The sequence below is a fragment of the Poecilia latipinna genome, unplaced genomic scaffold (assembly GCF_001443285.1).
Source record: "Poecilia latipinna isolate Pla-1442-1.1 unplaced genomic scaffold, P_latipinna-1.0 Scaffold2, whole genome shotgun sequence".
Classification (NCBI taxonomy): Eukaryota; Metazoa; Chordata; class Actinopteri; order Cyprinodontiformes; family Poeciliidae; genus Poecilia; species Poecilia latipinna.
The window spans coordinates 862,966-887,585 of record NW_015112618.1 but is presented as its reverse complement, the minus strand read 5'-3'; the positions used below and the strand labels follow the sequence as shown (position 1 = coordinate 887,585).

The 24,620-nt window shown below is 40.0% G+C and overlaps 1 protein-coding gene and 1 long non-coding RNA gene across 7 annotated transcripts in view; both read right to left on the bottom strand.

Annotated features, from left to right (window-relative positions):
* Positions 1-414: 414 nt before the first annotated feature.
* Positions 415-5,540, bottom strand: LOC106953585 (uncharacterized). Of its 2 annotated transcripts, XR_001426239.1 has the most exons (3): positions 3,896-5,540; positions 2,762-2,931; positions 415-1,285 (listed from the first exon to the last, which is right to left on the bottom strand). It is a non-coding gene; the product is annotated as an uncharacterized LOC106953585 (long non-coding RNA). The 2 variants fall into 2 exon arrangements; XR_001426229.1 differs by lacking the exon at positions 415-1,285 and having other exon boundaries at positions 2,386-2,931; positions 3,896-5,536.
* Positions 5,541-7,140: 1,600 nt separating this feature from the next.
* Positions 7,141-24,620, bottom strand: part of LOC106953331 (arf-GAP with coiled-coil, ANK repeat and PH domain-containing protein 2) — a 59,506-nt gene continuing 42,026 nt past the window's right edge. For 2 of the 5 annotated variants that reach the window (XM_015042058.1, XM_015042381.1), the window contains 17 exons: positions 24,020-24,031; positions 21,923-21,985; positions 19,159-19,271; positions 18,262-18,313; positions 17,650-17,750; positions 17,373-17,478; positions 16,911-17,119; positions 16,219-16,288; positions 15,990-16,084; positions 15,085-15,287; positions 14,472-14,573; positions 13,804-13,896; positions 12,747-12,973; positions 12,492-12,601; positions 12,305-12,415; positions 12,075-12,136; positions 7,141-8,351 (listed from right to left, as the gene is read on the bottom strand). In XM_015042058.1, the coding sequence (XP_014897544.1) occupies positions 8,248-8,351; positions 12,075-12,136; positions 12,305-12,415; positions 12,492-12,601; positions 12,747-12,973; positions 13,804-13,896; positions 14,472-14,573; positions 15,085-15,287; positions 15,990-16,084; positions 16,219-16,288; positions 16,911-17,119; positions 17,373-17,478; positions 17,650-17,750; positions 18,262-18,313; positions 19,159-19,271; positions 21,923-21,985; positions 24,020-24,031 (1,833 nt within the window). In that variant the 3' untranslated portion in view covers positions 7,141-8,247. The remainder of the gene's footprint in view (positions 8,352-12,074; positions 12,137-12,304; positions 12,416-12,491; positions 12,602-12,746; positions 12,974-13,803; positions 13,897-14,471; positions 14,574-15,084; positions 15,288-15,989; positions 16,085-16,218; positions 16,289-16,910; positions 17,120-17,372; positions 17,479-17,649; positions 17,751-18,261; positions 18,314-19,158; positions 19,272-21,922; positions 21,986-24,019; positions 24,032-24,620) is intronic. The other 3 variants (XM_015042132.1, XM_015042298.1, XM_015042216.1) reach the window with 3 other exon arrangements.

The following is a 24,620-nucleotide window of genomic DNA, read 5'->3' as shown; positions in this document are numbered from 1 at the left end:
TTTTTTTTTTCCCTTTCCCCCCTTTTTTTTGCCGGCCCTTTGATGCCTAAAAAATTTTTGGGAAAAAAAAAAAAAAAAAAAAAACCGTGGCACTACTAGCGTATAAAGGGCGTCATTTTCCTGATGCAAGCCTTACATTTAATTCATAATGGTTTTAAAAAGTCTTAAATTCGAGTTGGTGGAACCTACAGAAACCCAGAAGCTGTCCTGAAAACTTCCTTAATTCAGGAGCAAAAACTTAAAATCTAAACTGTTTATTAACTTGACGATCAATAAGATAAATAAGCTCAAAAGGCAGACAATAGCATTCAATGGATTCAGCGCTCCTCACAATCCAAGTGAGGTATTTTTAGTACCTACTTAAAAGTTTCTATAAGACTGAATATTTTCCTCGCTTCAGCCACAAAATTGCATGTGCTTTATCAGCATTTTATGTGAGAGACAAACACAAAGCTGTGAAATGGAAGGAAAGGATTTTCGATATTCTTTTTTTTTTAAATAAAGTGCATGCCACAAGTTGGAAGAGTGGCATGCCTTCGTTGGAGGAGTGAGAGCGACTCTACATGTCAGAAGTTTTAAACAGAGCAGGAAGATGGAGCCCAGATGTTTCCAGTCAGCACCTGATGTCCTGCCAGTCCCGGTTTCTCTGGGCCATCACATCAACCATCCTGATTCAACACCCGCTAGAGCCACTGTTTGCTGTCACACTTCAGGGTAAAAGAAAAAAAATAAGTCCATATTTTGCACTGTTTCAAGAACATCATCTGAAGAATAATCAATCATCTAAATGTCTATGAAGGTCTACTCAAAATGCATGATCAGAACAATTTAAAACATGTTAAAAACAGGCTCCTTTGGGCTCTTGCCACTAGATGACCACGTGAAAAAGGAGTTTAATGCCTTTGCAAGGCACCGTGTGAGGAAGTGTGACAGGAAACAGTTTATGTCATTGTATCGCAGGTTGTGTGCTGCTCTGGGAGCCACTGGGAAGCTCCCTGTCCCAGTGTGACCACAGCTCGCTGCGCACATCTTCACTTGGCACGCCTGAACTCGGGAGAGGCGGCCGATGTCAAAACATTTTAAAGAGTTATACAACGCTTGGCTGTCGTCTCTGGCAGCCGTCAGCTGCAGCAGCTGTGCAGGACGAGCGTGAACTCTGTGTTTGATCCCTGAGCAGGTCCTCGCTGATTAATTGGTTTCTTGAAGCTTCTTGAATTCCTCATTCAGCTGGGGGAGGAGAGCCGTGTGAAGTCGGGCTGACTTGTGGGCTCCTCCAGCGTGGAAACTGTGAGATTGGATTCCTCCCAGCATTTACCATGTAGACAAAAGACTGCTACAGTGGAGATGAAAGTCACCACTCTGGAATCTGCTTAACAACGGAAACGTCTTGTATTAAAATCCCATTTGATGTAAACTCTTAAAGTTTTATTTTGTCACAGGTGTTTCAGATCATTGAAGACGTTTAATTTTCAGACAAATATGAGCAGAAACTGAGCGTTAATTAAGGGGGAAAAAATATGGAAAACAAGCTGGCTGGAGGAGCAAAAAGTAGTTGCTAATTTTGCATTTAGCACCTTTGCTAACTTCAAAAACGTTTAAGCGCGCTTATAATCCCCCCCCAAGTTAGTGCCAATTTACTTGGCTGTTTTGTAAACTTTTAGTTGAGTAAAGTTTGTCATCTGGGTTAAAGTTTTGGTTATCGGCTATTAAGAACTCTTCAATTATTTGGGTCGATTATGGTCATGCTCTTATTTTGAAGAGGATAAAGACTGTTTATTCCATTTCCTCTCGTCACGTTCTCCCCCATAACTTTATTTCAACCAAGAAACTTACAAGAACTAAAAAAATGACAGTAGAGAACAAGATATGAACATAAATCACCTACAATATCTAAAGAGCGATAGAACATGTAAATTATGTCAAAATTAAATTGGTGCTCAAGGTTTTTGGTTTTTCTAGGACAATTTGAATTTAGGTTAGCGCACAATAGCATTAGCTTTTGCTAAATGCGTTAGCACAAGTCTTAAGATTAAGATGGAAAGTTTTAGGATGGGCTTCTGTGTTTGTTTTGGAAAGCAGTGGTTTAAAAATTAATCTCTATCCTTTCTGTTGAATCACAAATATTTTTTTTTTTTATTGAGGCAAGTGACGCCTGCAGAGTTTTAGATATTTTTGGTTCTATAACATTCTGAATGAGTGCTTTTGTTAAATTAAACTTCATTTTGAGTGTGACCTTGTTGAATCCATTATGTACAGACACTGAAATACAAAAAAAAAACAGAGCTTTTGTATATCGTTACAGAACATTAGCGTTTGATTCAGAGAGAATATGAATTATTGTTGACTTTGGGAGGTCAACAGAGAAAAGAAAAAAAAGACAAGCTTGTCTTTTTCCAGTAGCTGTTTACAAAGCTTGGAGTGAAATTTATTCTTCCACTTGTTCACAGCTGCTTTGAGGGAACATAACATATGACCCACCAGCAGAGTGAGAGTTCAGACCTTCAGACTCCTTCACATTTTTGCATATTTTTCATGTAAAGATGTATTTTTCAGTAAAATATAGAGCTATTGGCAACAATTAGGGAGGAAGGCAGGGAAGGAAAATAAGAAAGAAGGAATGAAGAGGAAGCAGGGAAGAAAATGAGGGCACAGGGAAGGAAGGACACGAGGAAGGAAGAACAGGGGTAAGGAAAGACACAAAAGAAGAAGCAAGGACACTTCTTTTCATACTCAAATTTTTTTCCTCCAAACTTTTTCAGACCTGGAAAATATTGGAGCGAGCCTCCAGTCTTTCCCAGACTGCAGGACTCTGGTGTCCAACAGCTGGAGGGCAGACCTGCTGGGGGAACAGCAGCAGCAGCAAAAGGCCCATTTTTCCCCTTCGGGTGGAGAAACCTTCTGGAAACATCTGACTGCTCTCCAGGGAAGCTCCTGTTGGGGGGGAAATAAGGCGTGTTCATTCTGGGAAACGTGCAGCAGAGACATAAACTGCACGAGTGGAGTGGAGGGTGGAGGTGAAGGCAGCGCATGGTGCAGCAAGTTGCTCCACCAACATGTGCTGTTAACACTGAGCCTATTCATGCCGCCGTCCATTCATCATCAGCACTTGGGAGAAAACGGGCAGGACTGTTTGGATTGTCGGCACAAGGCCGCTGCAGAATATGAAACCCGAGTTGCTCTGTTCGGTGCGAGCGCCGGCGGTGTAAACACCACAGCTCAGGGCTGAGGAGTCAAAAGACCACAACAGCACAAATGTTCTGCAGCGTTTCTGACAGGATGACGGCTCCTCCCTAACACCGTGGAGGCCGAGAGCTTTGAGGTGACTCTCGGCGGTCCGCCGTTTCTGTCAAACTGTAATCCTTCATGCGTTGGGACGCAATCTTGAGCCTGCTGGTTTATTCCTCAGCATTTTTAAAAACCAGAGGATGATTGTGGAAAATGTGAACCATCTGCAGCAAGATTCACTTCTCCCATATTAAAGCAGCAAATGAAGGAAGATTTCTTAATAATTAGCCTCACTTAAAGAGCTGCAAGAGGTATTTCACAATGTGGAATCAACAACTTGAGAGGAAAGTTGAAAAATCTCAAAATGTTACCAATTATCTCCTGAGCTAAAGAAATTCAAGAACAGATAAACACCTGTTCACGTCTTTTGGTCTAAAAGGCCTACAGGGACATTTCTAAAACTCTGTCAGGAGAAGCCAGTCTAACAAAATTACTTTTTTTTCCCCCTCTGCTTTTCTCCTCTTTTGAATAAAATAAAACTCCTCTATCAGGCATTTTTGCACCTTATAAAGCACGAGCGATGACTCTAGACTTTTGCACTACACGAGTTTATTTTTATTAAATCCTTATAGACTTAAAGATGTACAAGTTTGTACTTTTGGTAACTTACCGAGTTAAACTGCAGAAGGTGGAAAAGTCCTGGACGGGAGAACTGAAGTGAAGAAAGCAGAGACTGAACCTGCGGCTCCATCTGAGCAGCATTAACATGTCGGCATGTTGACATTAGGCAACCCAAAAACACGGCGCTTAACTCAAGACATTCCTGGTTTTTGGATGTAAAGTTGGTGAAATGATCTAATCCCACAAACACCTGCGCACTCCCTTTGTTTAAAGAAAATAAGCCCTCAGTTATCGCTGGACGCAGCGACTTGTTAACATGACCGCGCTGCACAGTTTGGGCCCTTGGCAGTCGCAGCAGGATTAATGGGAGCTTGGCCCTCTGAGCATTTGTTCACGTGGTGTTTTTATGGGGGGAAACATCTCCTTCGTTTCTCCACAGGCGAGCAGACCGCAGACTTCCTGGAAGGAGAAGATTCAGAGCAGAGGGCGAGGAGAAACGAGCTGCAGGCAGGCAGGACGGGACAGGAGGGAAGCAGGTCGACGACTTAACCGTTTAGAGGAAAACGAGCATCGGGGTATGTTTCAAGTTTACCCTTCAGCTGCAAAATGCTTTTGCAACATCTCTGTTCCAGTTCCTCGTGTTGTGCCATTTATCCAGAAATCAGTTTCTCTCTCAGTCGGGCTCAAATGTAGTTAAGGCAACATGTTTGCAGGATGACTTCCAGGTGAGAATGCGGCGTCTGAACTGAAGCCTTCGACGCTCCTGGGAACAAAAGGCGAGTCTCAAGAGCGGACCGGCCAATAAAATAAGATGGCGAACAAGCAGCAGCGACCAAACTGCACTTTGTGTTTGAGGCGAACTTTTATTGTGGCATTTGTTGTGAGGAACATTAGCTAGCAGCAGACTAAACAGATTTGTTGGCAGACTCAGTAGTTTGTGGTGGGCTTTGTTTAAACAGCTGCAGAAATAAACACCATGTGATTATTAAAGCAGGAAGGAGCCCGTGCCACGTATTAATGGGCACCGGGTCGGTTTTTGTCCACGTGGACACTGAGGCGGGACGACCCCGCTGCTAGTTTAGGTCATTAGGGTCATGAGGCAGATGTGGTTAATCCGCAGAGACGGTAAAAAACAGAAGCAGGAAGTTATCGGGGCAATTAATCAAAGGAGGGATTATTAATCTTTATAACCTTGTAAAAGAAAATACATTAGTGGAGTAATAAGAGTGGAGTCTACTTTATGTTAGCCGGCTAACTGTTCCAGTCGTAACGAAACAGATGAATCACATTAAATGCTGTAAAAAAAAAAAAAAAAACATTTTAAATTGTCCATAATTCCATACATCTCAACCATGCAAGCTCATTTTTCCCATGAAAGAAAAAAGTCCAACAGGAAGTCAAAATTTTGACCTTTAATTTCAGAATTATGAGATATAAAGACATAAATTTTAAGGTTCAGTCATAATTTTGACTTTCTAAGTCATAAATATGACCTATAAAGTCATGATTATGAGAAATGGGCTTCCAAAGGAGCATGCCTCCTTAGAGAAATAGTGACTTTTTAATGTCTAAATGACTCTGAAAGTCAAAATTATGACTTCTTGAGATTTTATGTTATTTCCATAGCATAAATTAGCTTTCATACTCCATAGTCTTTTTTTTTTTTTTTTGCCATTCAACATCTTTTTTTTTTTATGCAGATGACAAAAAGGTAAAAAATAAAGAGGGATGGATGGAGTTTTGATTTCCAGGTTGTATTCACAGTGTGAAGGGGGAGTGGAAGCAGTTCTCCCCCTGCTGGACAAATTTCAGAATGCAGTTTATTGCAGAGGCGAACTAAAAAGAACCTGAGCAAATAAAAACAAAAATAACTTTTTTAATCAGCAAAAAGCATCCATGCATTCCTGCCCATTCAAACCAAAAAGAGACCCAACAATCAGAGGTGAATCATTTGTTTCTGTGTATTTAAGACCTTGCAGATATCATTAAAGGTGTATTATACAGTACATGTATACAGGTGAACAGACGGCACATATAAAAACAGGCTATGCTTATCAAAGGATACAAACAGCATATATAAAAGCTTATTTAAATCATTCAAGTACCTCTAACTCCATACTTCAGTCTTGAGAATTTGAAATCATCTGTACAAAATGTACAAAAACTGTATCCCATGTTGCTTTGGACAGATTTGTCCTTTGATCAGAAAAATCTACACAAAATATCAAAAAAGGAGAGAGAGAACTTACAGTATAAAACAGAGCTGTATCATATTTAACCTGATTTCAGCACAAAATGCTGAAATCACCATCTGAACTTTAAAACTGAATTTCTCCATTTGGGAACTTATTCAGAAATACTAGATACAAACTTTGAATTGAGTTTTATTCAACAAAAACACTTTCAACTTTAAGCTTCTTTTCCTCAACTGAAAAAGAAATGCAGTCATTAAACATGAAAACTCATTCATGATCAGTTCCCTCTGCTGTCTGCCCGTATGCACCAGCTCCGACTCGGCTGGATGCATACGTTACCAATGCATTAACGTCTGTGAATTTATCAAAACGGACATTTTTACTATGATTGTTGGGCTGATCTCCGTTTTCTTCTGCAAGACGAGCAGCAGAAGAGCAAGAAGAGGAGCAACAACTCTGTAGCTAAATGTTGTGGCGTAGAAAACAAGCTTCACTTGGGGGACAGGCGGCGTCCTGTCCTGGACAGGCGGCGTCCTGTCCTGGACAGGCGGCGTCCTGTCCTGGACAGGCGGCGTCCTGTCCTGGACAGACGGTGTCCCGCCCGTTTTAGACGTCTCTGCTCTAACGCAGCTGATGCAAATGGTCCAATCACCTCCTCCTCCTGTTTCTGCTAATGAGCCGTCATTTTATTCAGGTGTGTTGAACCAGGTAAAACATGCGGGTCGCGGCCGTCGAGGACCGACTTCGGACACCACTGAGGTAAACAGCTGCACTGCAGTGAAAAAAGGATTTTCCCCTCTATGGGTTTTCAGTTTTTCTTGTTTTGTTCGTCACACTGAAATGTTTCAGATCATTAAGTGAACATTAATTCAAGACAAAGAGAAGCTAAGTAAAGCTGGCCTCATGTGAATTCACAATTACCCCCCCTTGTTGAAAAGATGCCTCACTTGTTGACACAAGGACCTGTCTGACAACACGAAGCAGAACAACTCATCATGCCCTGATCAAAATGCGTTTAAGAAAACAAAAGCAGTCATGATGTCAGTCAATCCAGAAAGGGTTAAAAAGTCATTTTAAGGCTTTAAAAAAAACAAAAAAAAAACGTTATTTATTTTTTATTTATTATCTTTATTCTAGTGAATTCCAGTAAAGTCATTATTCAAAACAGGAGAAAACATGGAGAAGAGAAGCCACTCAAAGAGCAGCAAGAGCAGGCCTCCAGTGCCCTGGTTAGGGTCAAAGTTCACGATTCAACAGGAAGAAAGAGACTGGGGGAAAAAGAACTCAAAGACCCGACTCATATTAGCGCAAAAAAAACAAACAAAAAAAAACAGCTTAAGGATCCCAAAACATCTGGGAAAATATTCCATTTTCTGCCAGATATTGGCTCTGGGGAGGATAAGTTGATTTGAGTAGATTTACCCTCTATATAAACCATATTCTGCATTTACTCACCTGATTATTAAATTTGATGACTCAAAACTTTTAAGTGTGGCACCTTTTCAGTACTGAAAGTAGCTTTGTCTTTTTTTATGGTGTGTTATTGATGTGGAAGAAAACTTGTCAGTTAACATGTTTGGCTGATGTTTTCTTGCCACAACATTTAGTTCAAGAGTCTAAGATAAAATGTTCCCCCCCCCAACCCCCAAATGTTCCAATGATGCAATCTGCAGGCACAAAAACATTAAAACTACTACTACTACTACTTAAATCAATGTTTTAAAATCACAAATGAAATATTAACAGGCTTGCTTCCAGTACATGAAGAGACTTGTGCAAATAAAGTAAAAGCATGTACAGGCCAAACCTTTCATGAAAAACAATAAAGGCTTTTTTCCCCCCCATAACTTCTCTACATATGTTTCGCACATCCGGATGGGAGAAGTTAAACTTGGTCAAAGAACGATGACTGCTCTACATTCAGAGTTCAGTTTTCATCTGAGATCCTTTCAAACAGCTTTACCACTGTACCATTGGCTGGCAGCAGGAAGGTCAAACTGAAAAGCAAACGAATGAATGAGGGGTTTTTTTTTTCTCCATTCAGTTGACCAAACTGCTTCCAGACTCTTACAAAAACTAGAAGTGACATGAGATTCTTTCCGAATGATCCTGCAAGGAAAGCCGACGTCACTCCAGGCCTCTAGGTTTTTTTTTTTTTTTTTTGAAGTGGTGAAAGTCTGACCTGGGCTGCGGTAGCGCCGCAGCGTCAGGGTCTCTGAGGGTCGTACTGCTGGTAGCGGTTCAGCTTGTCCGGGTCGTTTGAGGCCATGTGGGTGAAGTCCTGGAAGATGTCCTGGTAGGTTTCGTCCCCTGTAAAGAAAAGAAAAACAAGTGGAACAAACATAAACAAACGCAGTAGGAAAATAAAAGACCTGCAGCTGTTTTTTCATGTTCAGCGCCGGGTTATTTTCCACAATCGGCTGCAGAGATTCATTTATTTTTTTCGTTACTAAAATCCGTCAGGCTGGCAAACTACATCTTTCTAGTTCTGCTGCTGCCGCAAAGTGAAGCAAAGAGAGAATTAAAATTCTGACTAAAGTAATGAGGAAATACATTTACCACATTCAGGGTTTAGACATGGTCTTTCAGACTCAGACTTGCAAAGCGTCGATTTGTTTTTCTTTTTTGTCCAGTTTTAAAGTAAAACAAAAAAGAATTTGTAAAAAAATATTCCAATGGAAGGAGAGATGGATGAATGAACAAATAGATGGATGACTGACAAACGTATGGATGGACAGACAATTGAATTAATGAGCCGGATGGAAGGATAAATAAAGGGATGCATCTACTAATAGGGATGGATTAGAATAAACAGCTGGACACAACTTTTACACACAGAGTCAAGGAAAAAAGTCAGAAGATGCAAATATTTGTAAACATTCATCCCGACCAGGAAATTCCTGGATCAAATTCCAAACTTTTCCAGACAGTGTGGGGAACGAGCTCCAGGTCAGCAGCAGGACAGGTCAGAGTTGAGAAGCTCATGCAGTGAAAGTTTCCATCAGAACAGAGGAAGAAAAAGTCGTCCCTACCTGACAGAGAGTCGGCGCGGCTCGAGAAAACAAAACAGAACAACACAGAGGAGAGAAGGAGAACAGGAAGAGCCAGCAGCGCTCCGCTCAGGAGGAAATAAAGGAGCCCACAGACATTTGTTTTTCCTCAACAACTGTATTGTGATTAAAGTGCAGGAGTTTATGTACAAAAATACAGTTGTGTTGGCCTCAGTACCCCAAAGAAACAGAGAGAACAGAAGGAAGGCACAAACTCTGGGGTGGAGAGCGAGAAATGAAAAGCAAAATACAAAAACAGAGAACAAGATGAGAAGAAGAACTGCTTACGTCAGGAAAGTGGTTCTCAATCTGAGTTGATGACAAAATAAATCTTCGTTTTAGGTTTTTTTTTTTTTTTTTTTTTCCCCAAAACTATTGCTGTAGAACTTTGTGAGTTTTTAACTTCCATGCCATTTCTGAGATTCAGAACCACTCTGCTGCTTTTTGTCCCATCTCATTAAACCTCAAACAAAGATGAACTCAGCTCCATAAAAACATGGAGGATCAATGAGGCTGGATCTTCCTCACGGACCTTCCACCTAATTATCCATCAGTCTTCTCAGAATCAATAACTATAAGTCAAAAACAAAACCCATTGGTGGCACAACATGCTTATTCTGCTGCTAATTTACCTCCTGCATATTCTTACAACACAAGTTAAAAACTTTAACAAAATACTTTGCTAAAGTATTCACACCCTTTGAAAGTCCTAACGACAAACTTCAGTGCATTTTGTTGGGATATTTTATACAGACCAAAAACACAGTAGAGCAAGAGATAAACTGAAGCTAAGGATATAGTTGATTTAAAATCTTTGATGAGACTTAATTAAAGTTCACTGCTGTGCTTCTGCGCATTCTCTTTGAGGCTGCAATTTTATTCATTAAATGTGCAAAGCTGGTAGAGACACAACCCAGAAGACTTGAAAGCTGTAATTTCAGAAAAAGCTGTTTTGACTCAGGAGAGATGAAGACAAATGCACCCCACACTTTTAATTTATATATTTTTACACCTCTGGAAAAAAAAGAGCCCACTGCACTGACTCCCATTGAAAACCTCGTGGTTATTCCACCAAATATTGATTTCTGAACTCTTCTAGAGTTAAAACATTAGTATTGTTACTTATAAATGTATGAACTCGTTTTCTTTGCATGAGGTCTGAAAGCACTGCATCTTTTTCATTATTTTGACCATTTCTCATTTTTTTTCTGCAAATATATACATATAATCCCCCCCCCGCTCCACTTCACAATTATGCGCTACTTTGCATTGGTCTGTTACATAAAAATCGAATATAAAGGTCTGCTATTGTAACAGAAACGTAAAGAGAGAAAAGAAAAGAATACTTTTTCAAAGCACTGTATGTATATTATTGTTTTGCCAATCAGTTCCAAATATGATAAAGAAAATGAAAATAATCAGGGTACAAAAATCTCTTCAGTGCGCCCTCCAGTGGTTATCACAAGCAGCATCTTCACATGTTATCATAAAAAAAACACATAATCAGTGATGAAGTACTTTGCTCTTTCGCTGACATTTTTCTTTCTAAACGTCTCGTGTTGTACAGCAGGGGGCGCTCTTTCCCTTCCCATTAATTCAAAGTGCTTCAGGACCCCTTGGATGATTTCATGCAGCATGAAGAAAACATACGAGATGAAACTGGGGTATATTTCAATTAGCAAAACCAAACCGAGCTCATTCCACAGTCTTTCTGAAGATTTTTGATACGAGTTGCAATTTTAAAGCTCCCACATGACTCTCACACAGAGAAGCCAGGACTAGAAGATGATTTTTTTTTTTTAAAAAAAAAGCTTCACACAGTTACATATCCATCTTTTTCTAGGCTATTGCACTTGACGACGCATCATCCCTAAACAGGTTTTAGTAAATCTGAAGAGAAATCCGCTAACATTCCAGACGATTGTCTTACAATTTTAGATTTCCTGTGAGCATAAGCAACAAGCAAGGACACTGACTCTTCATAAGTACCTTTCAATCAAATAAAAATAAAAGTACCCAAGGATGTAAATACAACATCCTCATGGCACTCTGCAGCTACAGTCACTCCTAAACGTATTCTGTTAATCACAAACTATACACATGAATTATTTACAACATGTACAGTGAAAATAGCTCTCACATGCTTGCTAAAGGTACTTTATAAAACAAAAATGTTCTAAAATAGATTTCTTTTTTATCCAGGCATGTAGAAACAGCAAGACGGATCATATATTTAGACCAGAAAAACAAGTAAACAAGCCCTGAACGTAATAAAGACCTTAAAACCAGACAGTCACAAGAAAGAAGGTACAGTAGTTGCATATAGCCAATAACTGGAATGTGCATAATTTCTAAAAACGGATGTTTATAGCTTACAGACACACACTATGCTACCGTACGAACACTGAGCTTCATTCAAACGTCTTGATTATTGCCAGATCTTGTGATGAAGTCACTGAGTTCAGCAGGCAGCTACTTTGCATTGTAGCAATAAATACTTTCATTTCTGGACAGTGGCTGTAAGTTAAGAGAGGCTCCTCCAACACAGAGGAAACCTTTGACAAAAACAGATACATTTTGTGCTATCCCACATGATAACAGTCACAGAAAGGAAAAGTCACTCGCTTTTGGAAGCAAAACTCTGACTTAGAGTTCAGATTTGATGGCTTTATTGCGTCACGTTTCTCCTGTCTAACACCTGATGAGAAATGGTGCAGAGGCCGGCTCAGCTCCCAGCAGGAGCTCAGCTAACAGAGTTGGGCTAAGCTAACTCTAGTCACAGATCTCCTTTCAGAGTTCCTTCAAGAAAATGTGGCAAAGCTCAGAGACTCTGTTTTCTCGGTTTTGCTGCTTTAACTGAGCCCAACTCTGAAGCCCGAGCTTTTACACCTCTAATCAGACTCATCGTCCAGCTGCAGGCTAATGAACTCTTGCATGCACTTCCTGTACTGCATCTCGGTGGGGCTGTTGGAGTTATATTGACCTGATGGGTTGTATGGCCCCTCCGCCTCCCGCATCTCCTCGTTCATCTTGGCCAACCGCAATCTGACGAAGAAACGCAACAAGTTGGAAACGCAAATCAGAACAGAAATTGCACCTGTGAAAGATTTAGCAAGATTTTAGTAACACTGCAATCTCTTTACAGCTCTGTACAAAAGTATTCATACCTCTAATCATATATAGAAATTCTGAGCAATAAGGAATAAAACTCACAACGTGACAATATCTGCGTTTGCCGCTTCCACTGCTATGCTCAGCGGCGTCTTCTCGTCAATGTCGGCGGCGTTTTGATTTGCTCCTCTTTTCAAGAACAAACAGACTTGGCTGTAACAGAGAAGTTGGTGAGATGCTCTGTTTTTAGACACGTTAGAGGCAGATCGGCGTGGCTGTGTGTTCGAACCCCGTGTGTCCCAGCATGGTGGCGTGGTGCAGCGGCCCTCGGCCCTGAGCGTCCAGCTGGTTCACATTCGCTGCGTTTTGGAGCAGAAACTCACAGGTGACCAGCGAGCCCTGGAGAAGATATCATGATGGGCTTTTATTTTAACTGTACTACACATTTGAGTAAGTTCTTTGTTGGATTCATTGCATTTATAACAAATTAACCAATGAATAAATCTATAATAAACCTGACAGGACTTCTTAAATCCACACTGACCCCATGCACTGCCATGATGAGTGGCGTCCTCTTGTCCTCTTCGGTGTTGACCCAGTTGACCTCGGCGCCGTGGGCCAGAGCCTCGGCCATGTCCGGCAGGCTGCGGCTGAAGGACGCCCAGTAGAGCTGCAGACCCGGGCTGTACTCCTTCGGCTCGAAGAAAACCACCTCCTTACAGGGCGACGCGGTCGGGAGCGTGGCGGGCACGGGGGGAGCCTCTGCAGCTTCTGGGAATTAGGGGGAAAGATCTGTGTCATATTTATACTCTTACATTTATTTTATGCTCCTTTTTAGTCAAACCTTAACGATTCAGGCCAAACAAACTGGTGACCTGCATGCAAATATAACTTGTTGAACAATGGTTTCATTTAATATAGAGCAAAGTTACTGAAATCTTCTTGACCTAATGTGAAAAAGGAATGGGCACAATTTAAATAGCGACAAAAAAAAAAAAAAAAAACCTGGTTACTGTCAAATCAAGAAATAATTTCACACAGCAGATCTAGATGCTCAATTCAGATTTTTGACCGATTTATTTATTTATTTTGTTGCATGGCCGTTATTCTTCTAATTCAATGCAACTGCAGCGAGATTGCTACTACAAAGTGATTCGTATGTGCAGAACAACATTGACGTCACATAGCCTTCAACTTATGGAAGTAATACGTATTGTATACTGCTGTTTATGGATCAATTTTAAATTTGTGGAGAAACGAGAGGCGACAGTGTTGTCAGGTTCATTAACGGGAAGCTAAGAAAAAAGAGAGGACAAGTGATAGCGATGCCTTTTGGTGCAAAAAGTCAGATGAAATGCAACATGACTGCAGACACTTTGAAAACAAACGGACACGAGTCAGCACCACATGTGGAAGTGAAACAAATCTGATTGCTTTGGTAGTGAAAAAAATCGTCGCAAAAACAAACAAACAAAAAAAAAAAATCACTCTTGGGTAGCATTTGCCTGATGTGAATAAAGCATTAAATAGAACCTGTTTGGCAGCATGAAGTAGGCAAAAAGGATCTCAAAAAGCAACTCGTCAGGGTTGGGGCCTCTCACCTGCATCTGCCAGGCTGTTACTGGACGGAGTGGTGGCCAGCATCTCCCTGCTCCCATCGGCGCTGTTCTGAATGCCGCTGTCTGCACTTTTCACTGTGAAACAACAATCTGATTCACTACATGTGGTTGACATGAAGCTGTTGTTGCCAAAGAGCGTGAAATAAAAGGAACACCTTCCAGCTGATGAGTTTTGATTTGAGATAATCAAAATGAGACTCCAGATGTTCCTGAATGAAAGTTTTTTTTTTTTTTTATGTTTTTATGAACTTTATTGAGGTTTCTGCAGACTGATTAGGAAGGCACACCTAATATTTCTTATTGGCAACAACTAAATGACGGTAAACAACACAGAGCCCTGGATGACAGACTCCATCACCTTAAGATCCCGGTTCCTAAAAACAAAACATAAAAAAGGAAGAAAGAAAAAACCAAAACAATGACACAGATATAAGTGCAAATACCAGTTTGAGTGAGAGAAATACTGCCCTCCTCCTCTATAAACACAGTAACATGTCATGTTCTGCAAAGCTTACAGGACAGCATGAGTCTGGATGAGAAAGGAAGAGAAGAAAGGATAAAGGGCCGCTACTCCCAAAACTGTAAAATTCAAAACGAACAGCAGAGGGGGGGACGGAAAGCAAGCCAAATATTCAGCTTTAATTACTTACTGCTCCTGAGCTTGGAGGACGTGTCAAAGTAGGAGAAGAGCGAGTCAAGCTCATCAGGACAGAAGAGAGAGTCGCGGCGGGCCTCTTTGCCGCAGGCAGCAGCTACGCAAGGGATGATGGGAAGTGCAGTTAAGGTGGCGGGGTGGGGTTGGAGAGTTTTGAGGTCAGAAATACAAGGGGGATTAGTCCAGAAGCACAGAACAGCCAGAGGAGGAATGAAGGGAGTAAAAGTAAAAGGAATGAGAGAGGAGAGAAAGAAGAAAGCAAGGTAGGGGAACAGATGGTTAGACTACAGGCTGGGCTAACACTGGAAGAGACAGACTGCAAAAAGCAATGCGAAGCAAAGAGGCTGCAGACATATGCTGCTCACAAAGAACGTACGGTACGCCGATGGGTGGGCTACAAACACCACACAGCTGTCAAGTCAACAGTCTGGATGAGAAAACCCCCCACATCCAGATCCAGTAACATTTTACAGCCAGGCAAACCTGAAATGCTCTCAAAACTTCTAAACGTAGTGAGATCGCAGTCATGGTGACATTAAAATGTTTTTTTTTTTCTTATTCTGAAAGTTGGGTTACAGAGCCACATGGTGTTTTTATTAGGCACCGACCTGACTGTCCAGACGCATGAGAGCCTGGCCGAAGTTTGGGAGTGGGCGGAGGGGCTTTAGGCGGCAGGTGGTCCGAGCTGCTGCTCAGCCTCTTCTCCTCTTTGCTCAGAGAAACAACCTTGTTACGAAGCTCCTCATCCGACGGCCGGCGGACGAAACGTCGATCCACGTATTTGGCTTTGATGTAAGCCTCCACCTCGTGTCTGCCGGCAAATCACACAGACATGTTGGGCTGATTAATGCAGCCAAAGGAGGTCAAGAGCTATGAATACTTTTCCAGGGCACATTATGGTGTTCAGTAAAAGAAAAAGTAACAGCAGATTAGGGATGCAACTAATTATTTTAGTTAAGTCATCAATTATTCTGGCAATCAGATAAAATAACAGCCACATTCTGCAGATTTTGATTTTTTTTATTTAGCCACTTATGCACTGCAAAAACACATAACCTTACCAAGTATTTTTGTTCTAGTTTATAGTGCAAATATCTTAGTGCATTTGAAATAAGACAAAACTAACTTAAAAGTAACTTTTCAACCAGATATAAGAGCTTGTTGTAAGTCAGTAATTTCTTAATGCTGATGAAAAAGTCTGACTGCTTCACTGGTAGATTGTTTCTCTTATAACTAGTACTTTTTCATCAGTATTAAGAAATCATTGATTTAAAATATTATAAGTATTTACTATATCTTGCTGAAGTGTCCCTTGTAAGTTAGCTTGGGCTTATTCAAAGTTACTGAAACTAGACCAAAAATACTTGGTAAGATATTGTCTTTTACCAATGTACAACATTAAATATACATTAAAAGATGCAACCCCTTCCCCAAATAATTACATTCCTTTTTTAAATAAGAAAATAAACATTTCATTGCCTAAAATGTAATAACAACATTAGCAGTTTTGTACCTGGGGTCTCCTGGCTGTGGTTTTCTGGCTCCTAGTTCTTCTCGTCGAGCTTCATATATCTGGTTGATCACTCTGTTTCCCAGTTCACACATCAACTGTTGAAATTCATAAAAAACAAACAAAAAAAACAACAATAATTACTGAACTTGGCATAAATCAGAATAAAACACGGTTTGCAGCAGGGTCAAGACTTGACATTATATGAATCTCAACAATGAAGCCGGATTACCTTCAGCAGTTCTGGCTCCCATGAGTCCAAAGTTAAAGACCGAACCTTGGAGAAATGCACTCCCAGGCTCCTGTACGGGGAAAACAAAAAAGTAAAGAAAAAGATCACTACATATTACAGCAACACAAGTGAATTAAGCTACAGAGGATATTTGATTCTCTTTCCTGCACTGTGAAGTTAGAAAGCAAGATTTCTTTTCTATTCACTCTTTTCATCTTTGTGTAGTGAAGTTTATTCTATGAATATATCCTGTGTGCAAGAGTCAAAAACAAAGAGATGCCATTAGATTATTTTCTTATAATGAAGATTGTGGGAACGAACCTCGTCACTTTCTTATTAAGCTTTAATTAACATTGCTATGCAAGGTAATTAAATGTTGTGACAACATCCCACATAGATTGAGGGTTTATGTAATCGGAGGTTTACATTTCACAAATCCCAAAGCTTTTCACACCATAACAGGAAATATTTCCCCAAACTTACAAAAGCAAACAAGTTTTAATTATTTTTTGTTTTCACAGAGCTGATGTGAACTCTACATGACCTGCGTTATGTAAGATCTATAAAAGAAAAATACAATTCACCCAAAATGTTCACTTGGTTTATTGGTTTTGCTGGTTTTTTTTAATGTAGAAAAACCTGTCGCATTTTGAGAGCATTTATCGGTGTGTGGAAAGCGTCTGTGACTCTACCTGTGGATTCCAGAGCACTGAATGCAGAGAGTGATGCCCAGGTTGATGCTGGCCCAGCGCGGGTCCGGCTGGCCACAGTCACAGCAGCAGGCGTTGCCAGGAATGGCCAGGACCTTCTGCAGAGCGCTCTCTCCTTTCAGCGACCTTTCCTTGGGTTCCCCTCCGGAGTCCAGACTCCCTGTGGACGTGGATGACTTCCTGTCCAGCTTCTGCCATGGGATTGCATGAGGAAACCGGTCAGTGTTCAGGATAGACAGTAAGTTAAACTCAAGACTTAAATAAATAAACAGCTGAAAACTGCGCCAGAAGTCCACATCTCTCCTCTCACACACATTTCTAAAATTAAATCCTATTCAGTTGTGCTGTTAAAAGACTTAACATCTGAATCTTTCTCACATCATTTTTTATACTTTAATAGATTTATGCTCTCATGGTTTTTTTTTGTTTTGTTTTTTTCTTTACCTCGCCGCTGTCTCCCTTGTCGCGGAAGGCGGTGGCGATACTGTTCTGGACGGCTTTGATCCAAGCCTGCCGCAGCTTCTCTGAGTCGGCCTGCATCATGCAGCTCCTTCACAGGGGAACACAAGCATCAAATGGCAGCTGTGAGAAAATCTGTTTGTGTGTCTTAAATGATAGATTTGCTGCTCCTCCAACCCCAAACTCTTCATTTCTACATGCATTTCTGTTATACTTTGGTATTTCTTAGACTGCTAGAAATGTTCATGGGATTCTGACTTACTTTGTGGGTGAAACTACTTCAAAGCAGAAGCGCCGCTCGATGTCCTCGCAGTGCTTGACTGTACATAGCCTCAGGTCTTCCACCACTACTGTCGGGTTGTCCTGTGGGGCGGCAGAAAAACAAAATTAAGTACCCCAAAACGAGCATTAACCCAAAACACACACGTAGTTACGCACCTTGTTTCTTGAAATCGTTTTATAACACACAATTGGTATTTGCAATGTGAACACCATTTAAAAAGTTTTAATATTACTCTTATAGACAATGTACTGTCACTTTGCTTTCACAATCCATTTAATTTAAATTCGAGGGTGGTAGATTTTATCAAACCACCTATAATTTTGAATTAGTAACAAATAAGAATTCTTAACATTCATAACAAGGGTGAAAAATAGATGTGTTTATTTTCTACTGAATCATAAATACAAATACTGTTCAGAATTATAACCAAAACAGAAACCCATCCTGAGGTGCAGGAGTGCTTTACTCCACACAGTACAGCTGTTTCAAAGATTTGCTTTACAGCAGTAAACTAAAAATACTCACACAAAAAAAAACCCAAAACAGAAACATTTTTTCTGTGTGGTTGGTGTGGGGAGTCAGTTGACATACCTTAAATTTCTTCTGGTAAACTAGCTGATTGTTTTGGATGGAGAACCAACGTCTGAAAGGAGAGCACATGGTTAAGGGGAAAATCGGTCGCATGCAATGAGCAGAAATGCTGCGAAAATATCTCACAGGGAAGTCCAGAGAAACTGATGACTAAATAGATAACTTTTTTTATTCTCAAAAACAAGACACAAAATTTATTAATACATTTAGAGTTTAAAAGCAGTAATACATCACCAGACAATTATCAGTTTGTTAAATTAGTTGAGATTTCAAGGAAGAGAAGAATGACAGTTAAGGAATGTGAATTATGGAGTTACTGTAGTTTTATGGCGAAACTGTGCACAAACTCTGATGAAAAATGCACTTTTTGAACATGTTTTCAAAGCATATCAGGATTATTTTCTATACTTGAAAGCAAATCCTTTGGAAATGTAAGTTTTAGGATTAATAAAGCTGGAAATCATTGTGTTTCTTTACTCAAGATGCTTTGAAGTAGCTTCTTTTAACCATCACTTTTCTGGAAACTTTAATTTCTGCCTGACAAACATGCTCACTGGGCTGAAGTCAGATTGTTTTTGTGCTAATTTTTTAGCTTTATTGCCATCTGAGCAGCAAAGAGCCCTACAATCACTGCTGCAGGATCAGAGGGGATGAAGAGATTTCTGTACCAAAAAAAGTTAACGTGCCCCGTTTCTTTTGACCCAGTTAGGACACATTTACTTGAATCTATATGTCATTACCTCCTAATTCCTCATAAAATATTAACAATACATACTACTTTGAAGCAAAAAAAACTTCTTATATGTTTAGCTACTCACAAATGTTTCAGTCTTAAAATTAATAAAGTTATATCTGGTACAGATTACTTCTAAGCCACCAGTTCAAGTGTGTCATTACCTGTTCCAAGTCTTGAAAGCGTTACTGGCCCTCTTAAATAGATAACCCTCCATTGCAATGCCATTATCTGCGTCCACATTATACTCCAGTTTCGTGTCGTCATTTGAGAAATCCTGGAAACCACATGAAAAAAAAGGAAACATGGACGTATAAACAAAAAACGTAACAGAACAATAATCAGACAGGATGAAACCTTCAATGATGCTTATTTTCTACAGTGGTATAAAACCAATTTGGAGCATTACTGAGAAGAGCTAAGTGGTCTTTCAGAGGGTAGCTGTTGCTCAGCCTGAACTGAATATATATTAAAAAAAAAAATAAAAAAAATAAAAAAATCAGGCAAGCGTGAGACAGCAGGCCTGACTTACAGTGGCCATTTTAAATTATAACCACTGCATGTGTGTTGAAATAAAGAAACACACATTTATCATTTATTTGCCTCAAATGATACATAAAGCGTAACAAGCAAAAAGAAAATACATAAATGCTTCTAACCAACCTACTAATAAAATAAACTGTGACATAAATATATGGCAAGGCTGAATAATTCAAATCAGGGGTTCAATTCATATGTTCAATAGAAAAAAATATATATGTTTGAAGGAAAATCTATGAATAAAAAACAGCAATCGACCAAAGACTGGAAATCACCAATTTTCCCTCAATTGTCTATGACTGGAGGTCAGCAGGTCAAATACTTCTCACTTTTTTCCCAGTTTAATATAAATCAAATAAAAGTAAAAAGCAATTGCATGAATGCATAAATGTGGCTGATCCTGTAATTCCTACATTTCCTGCTGGATTCCAAACTACTTCGTCTATCAAGGCCGAGCTGCCTTAACTGTTTACGTAGCCCTCTAGACTCCAGAGAACGTCGAGGTTATGGTTGTATCGTTTGCCAGGTTTATGATTTTATCAGTCAAATCAAATCAGTTTTTATTTTTACTATGCCAGAGTACATTAACGTGAAAAATGTTTAATACTATTTAATTTTAAGATGTACTCCGAATACAGAAAAAGCTAGAATGTATTAACAGTTTGATAGGTAGTTTCATTAATGCGTTCTACCACAACTGGCCTTTGAGGAAATAATATGTTCGATTGGTCAAAATCAGAGCAGCTCAGAAAATCTGAAATCAGTGAGACTATGAAGCTGCTGTTTTCCATATTGCTTGTAGTTTGCATAGTGAAGAGCGAGGCATCACAGAGTCTGTCTGAATATCCTCCATGTCTGCTGTAACTCAGTCTCATGTGTCGTTATGAGACTGCTCTGCGTTAACTACCTGAGGTGCTGCCACACTCTCCCCAGCTTCAGGTGACATTAGGCACCACCCTGTACAACTACACAAGAGTGTGTGATAGTGTGTGTGTCCTTGAAGAGTCAATTTACAGCAAGCATCAGCGTCTCCATAAGCAATTACAGCTTGAAGTCTTCAGATCTGTTGAAACTTTGGCGGTTTAGAAACCAGGAGGTTTCTAAATCTCCTGGGTTAGAACAGTGGTTTTGTAAATCGTAAGTGAGCTGATATATTCAAAATGGCATTAGTTTACTGAATTTTAACTTAGAGGAACTAAATGGTTTCTCTATTTGGGGATTTTCTGTCAAGTATTGTTAATGTTGTAAAATAGCTATAAAACTATAATTTCAACAATACAAGTCCACCTTCCACAAGCCTTGGGCTGAAACCAAAACATCACACAGTCATAAACAAAGCAAACATAAACCTGCAGGAGTCTGTAAACATTTCAGTGCCGATGACTGTGTTTGTCGACTGGAAGTGAGCTAAGAAATACAACAGGTTGTGACAATGGCCACCACTTCCTGCTTACTTCCTGGACATCAATAAGATGACAAAATCAGTTTTGGGAACCAGAGTGCCTTGCAAAAATATCCATACCTATTTAACATTTTGTAACATTGAAGGAGAAAACCTTTAGGTGTTTTAATGGGATTTTATTTGTCAAGTAAAAGGAAAATGTTGCATGCTAATCTAATCTTTTTTTTCCCCTCCAAAAATTCTGAAAAGTCTAGCATCCATTTGTATTCAGCCCCACCCTCCAAGTCAATACTTCGTAAAAGCACCTTTTGGTACATGTCTGGAGATTGAAACTTTCACTCCTTTCTTTCTGCAGAACGTCTCTAATTTCCACTACATGATACTATCACTACTGTGTTTCATTGGTTAGCAGGTTCAGGGTGAGAGAAAGTGCTTTTATCACATTGTATTTTATATGTAGGTATATATAGGAAAACACCTTGAAAATCCCTTTCCTTCCAATTCACAATTGTGCGCTGCTTTATGTTGAAAAAGATTTCATTTTAACTTAAGGGTTAAGATTTGTGATACCAAAGATTTCCTGTGGGGTTAATAAAGTTTTTGTCTTATTTTGGGAGCTTACTGTAGTGTCACAATATACAGCTACAGCACAAAAAAAGAGATTATACTGAAGCGCTTCAAAGCTGTGGTTTCCTGGTCCTGTCATTTAAAAACCGAATGTGGAAATGGACAACAACCCTCACATCAAACCAGCAATCAAAACTCCCTATAGCAGACACTGACAACAATACTGACATGCTGACATGAGGAGAGCAACACTGATGCGTGTGTCGAGCTGTAAAAGTGAGGGAACGGACAAAGATGCAAACATCTACACGAACACTGCAATGCAGTTTCCAGGCATGTGCTGATGAGGGGATGATGGGCTTAGGCAGGTGGGGTTACAACACAGACACCAGATGGCAGTCAATGCATCGACTACGTACAGAGGTCGACCTCCAGGCACAAAAGCTGCGATGGTCTGGTAAAAAGTCAAGCTCTGTCGCCTCCTAAAATTTCACACAAACAGCAAGAGAACCACACAGAGAAAAGAAAAGTTGTATTTCCAAGAAAGGGAGAAGAGGTGGTCCAAACGAGAGAAAACTTGAAGCAAAAAATAAAAAATAAAACCAAACCCTACTCGAGTGGACATTGGCAGAGTGACACCGTTACATGCTCGACATGCACTCACCAGATACCACACATAGTGAAAACGGCTGAAAATCTTCATTTTTCTCAGTTTCTCCTTGCTAACTTGTATGAGTTTCCCCGTATGGCTGACAACTGGTCAGCTCCTCAGTCTGTGTGGCATCTCAGTGACTGAAGTCACTTGAAGCCTCGTGGATCATCGTGTCTACAAACCGTCACCTCCCTGCCTCTCCTGACGCTGCGTCTATCCAACTAGAGCAGCTGCTCCTCCTCCAGAGGACTCAGGATCCAAGCAAAAGGTCACCCGTTTGTGTGTGTGTGTGTGTGTGTTGGGGTTGGTTTTACAGAGGACTTAGAGAATAAAACATGACCTCACTTTGATAGTAGTACGCTCAGCTTCCTCTTCTAAAAGCTTATTATTAAGTGTTTAAGTCACAGGAATTTATTGTCACATAAAAAATGTCTGCAGCCATTTTAAACCATTGGTCTCTACTTATTTTTTGTTAGGTAAGACAGAGATAGAACGGTCCAGCAGCACGTGACTGTGTTTCTTAAAGCTGTGTCATGGTCTGACATCAGTGTTTCTGCTGAACAATGCACACAAGCACAGAATTGGCATTCTAAACACAACCTCAGGACCCATTTAAACTCCCATAAGGATTTCAATAGCAGAATCATGATGCCATCTTTTTATTGTGCACAAAAATAAACCTTCTAGGTTCCTTCTTGCATAATGGGGAAGTAACGTGATAAACGACTGAGTGATGATGTGGATGGTTTTTAATAGAAGAAGAAGTTCCTTTAATTGGTCTTATATATTTAACTCAAACTTTCTGGCAAAATATTTCCAAACACAAGCAGAAACTTTAAGTTTGAGCTTGCAAAAGTATTCACACCCCTTGAATGTTTCCACATATAGTCAAATATAATGCAGTTGTGTGTGACTGTTTCTATTACGAGAAGATAAACTGAACATGTCTGTACACAAATCCAAAGCCTGGAATATTGTTACATCACCAAATCCTGCTTTACATCATTCTCCCTGACATGTCTGCTGTGTTCCTTGATCTTCACTGATTTTGTTTGTTTTCCAGCGTTTTCTAACAAGAATGCCTGGATTCTCTGTTTATTAATGAGAAAACTTAGAAAGGCACTTAATTTATAACTGATAACCAAATTTCTCAGCTTCTTAGTTGTAAAATATGTTGAAACCCATACATCATATCCACTACATCGCATTTATGTGTTGCTTTGTGCTGGTATATGACATAAAATCTTGATAAAACATTATGTGGCTTGAGGTATTAAGGGAATGTGACAAAAATCGAGGGAAATACTTTCTCAAGACATTGTGTATCCAGAATGAAGTGGAGTGAAATAATTTTACACCAAGGTTAGCAGGCAAAAGCGTTAGTTGCTTAGCCTTGTTTTCACAAGATGAGGGACTACGTCAGGAGTAAATAATTTAATTAACTGAATGCTTTGCTTGAACCAATTTGGAAGAAAACATGTGCGACAACCGAAAATAAATGTGAAGAAAAGCATTTCTTTTAAAGACTGAATAGGAACTGTGAAGGACCAAACCTGCCTGAGGATGAATACACCATGTGAAGTCATGTGATGTTTGAAGTGTCAAAACAGCATTAACTTATTCAATAAACTCAGCAAACTCATAAAAGCATCAACAGCACAAAGCACAGAAGCATGCATGGCAACTTAACTCAAACCTATTATCCACATTGCCAATCAAACATCTTCATCAGTGAAGTCTTTCTAAACAGTGAGACCTGCAGAAATCAATTCTGACCTTCCAGAGACCCAACACTAAACTATGTTCATGCAGATGTTGCATGGAAGTAGAAATGAGGGGAAAAAGGAAAAGAAACACCACTTACCTGCAGAGCAGCCTGGAGAGATTAGAGAAAAGAGATGAAAGAAGAGCAAAAGCAGAAGGAAAGAGAAGACAACATGGTTAGAAGGGTGTAGATAGATGCAGCCAGACAGATAGAGCAAGAATGCTTAAAAATAGCATTCAGTTCAACTTAGGAAGGATAGATGGAAGTTGGGAGAGATGATGAAGTTAGATGGAGGTCAAGAGGAAGGAGGAATACAGTATGTGTTTCTTCCAGCTGAGTTATCAGACAGTGGAATAAAGAAATCCCATTAAGAGAACAGCTGGGTAAGTAACTATTGTCTATTTACTGATGCTGTGTGATGTACAACTAAATCACAGGGCAAATAACTTCCATCACATGCTGGGATATAACATCCAGCTTCCGGCTTCACTGTCCTTTAAGGGCAGGGGTCCCCAAACTTTTTCCTGCGAGGGCCACATGACTGTTCCCTTTTCTGGTCGGGGGCCGGTCTTAGTTTTTTGAGAAAGAAACCTTAGAAAAGTTTTGTTGACCGGGGGGGGGGCATTGGATTGGATTACTGCCGACCACATATTCGCGTTTGTAGATAGATTTTTACCCAGAATGCAAATGGAAAAAAACC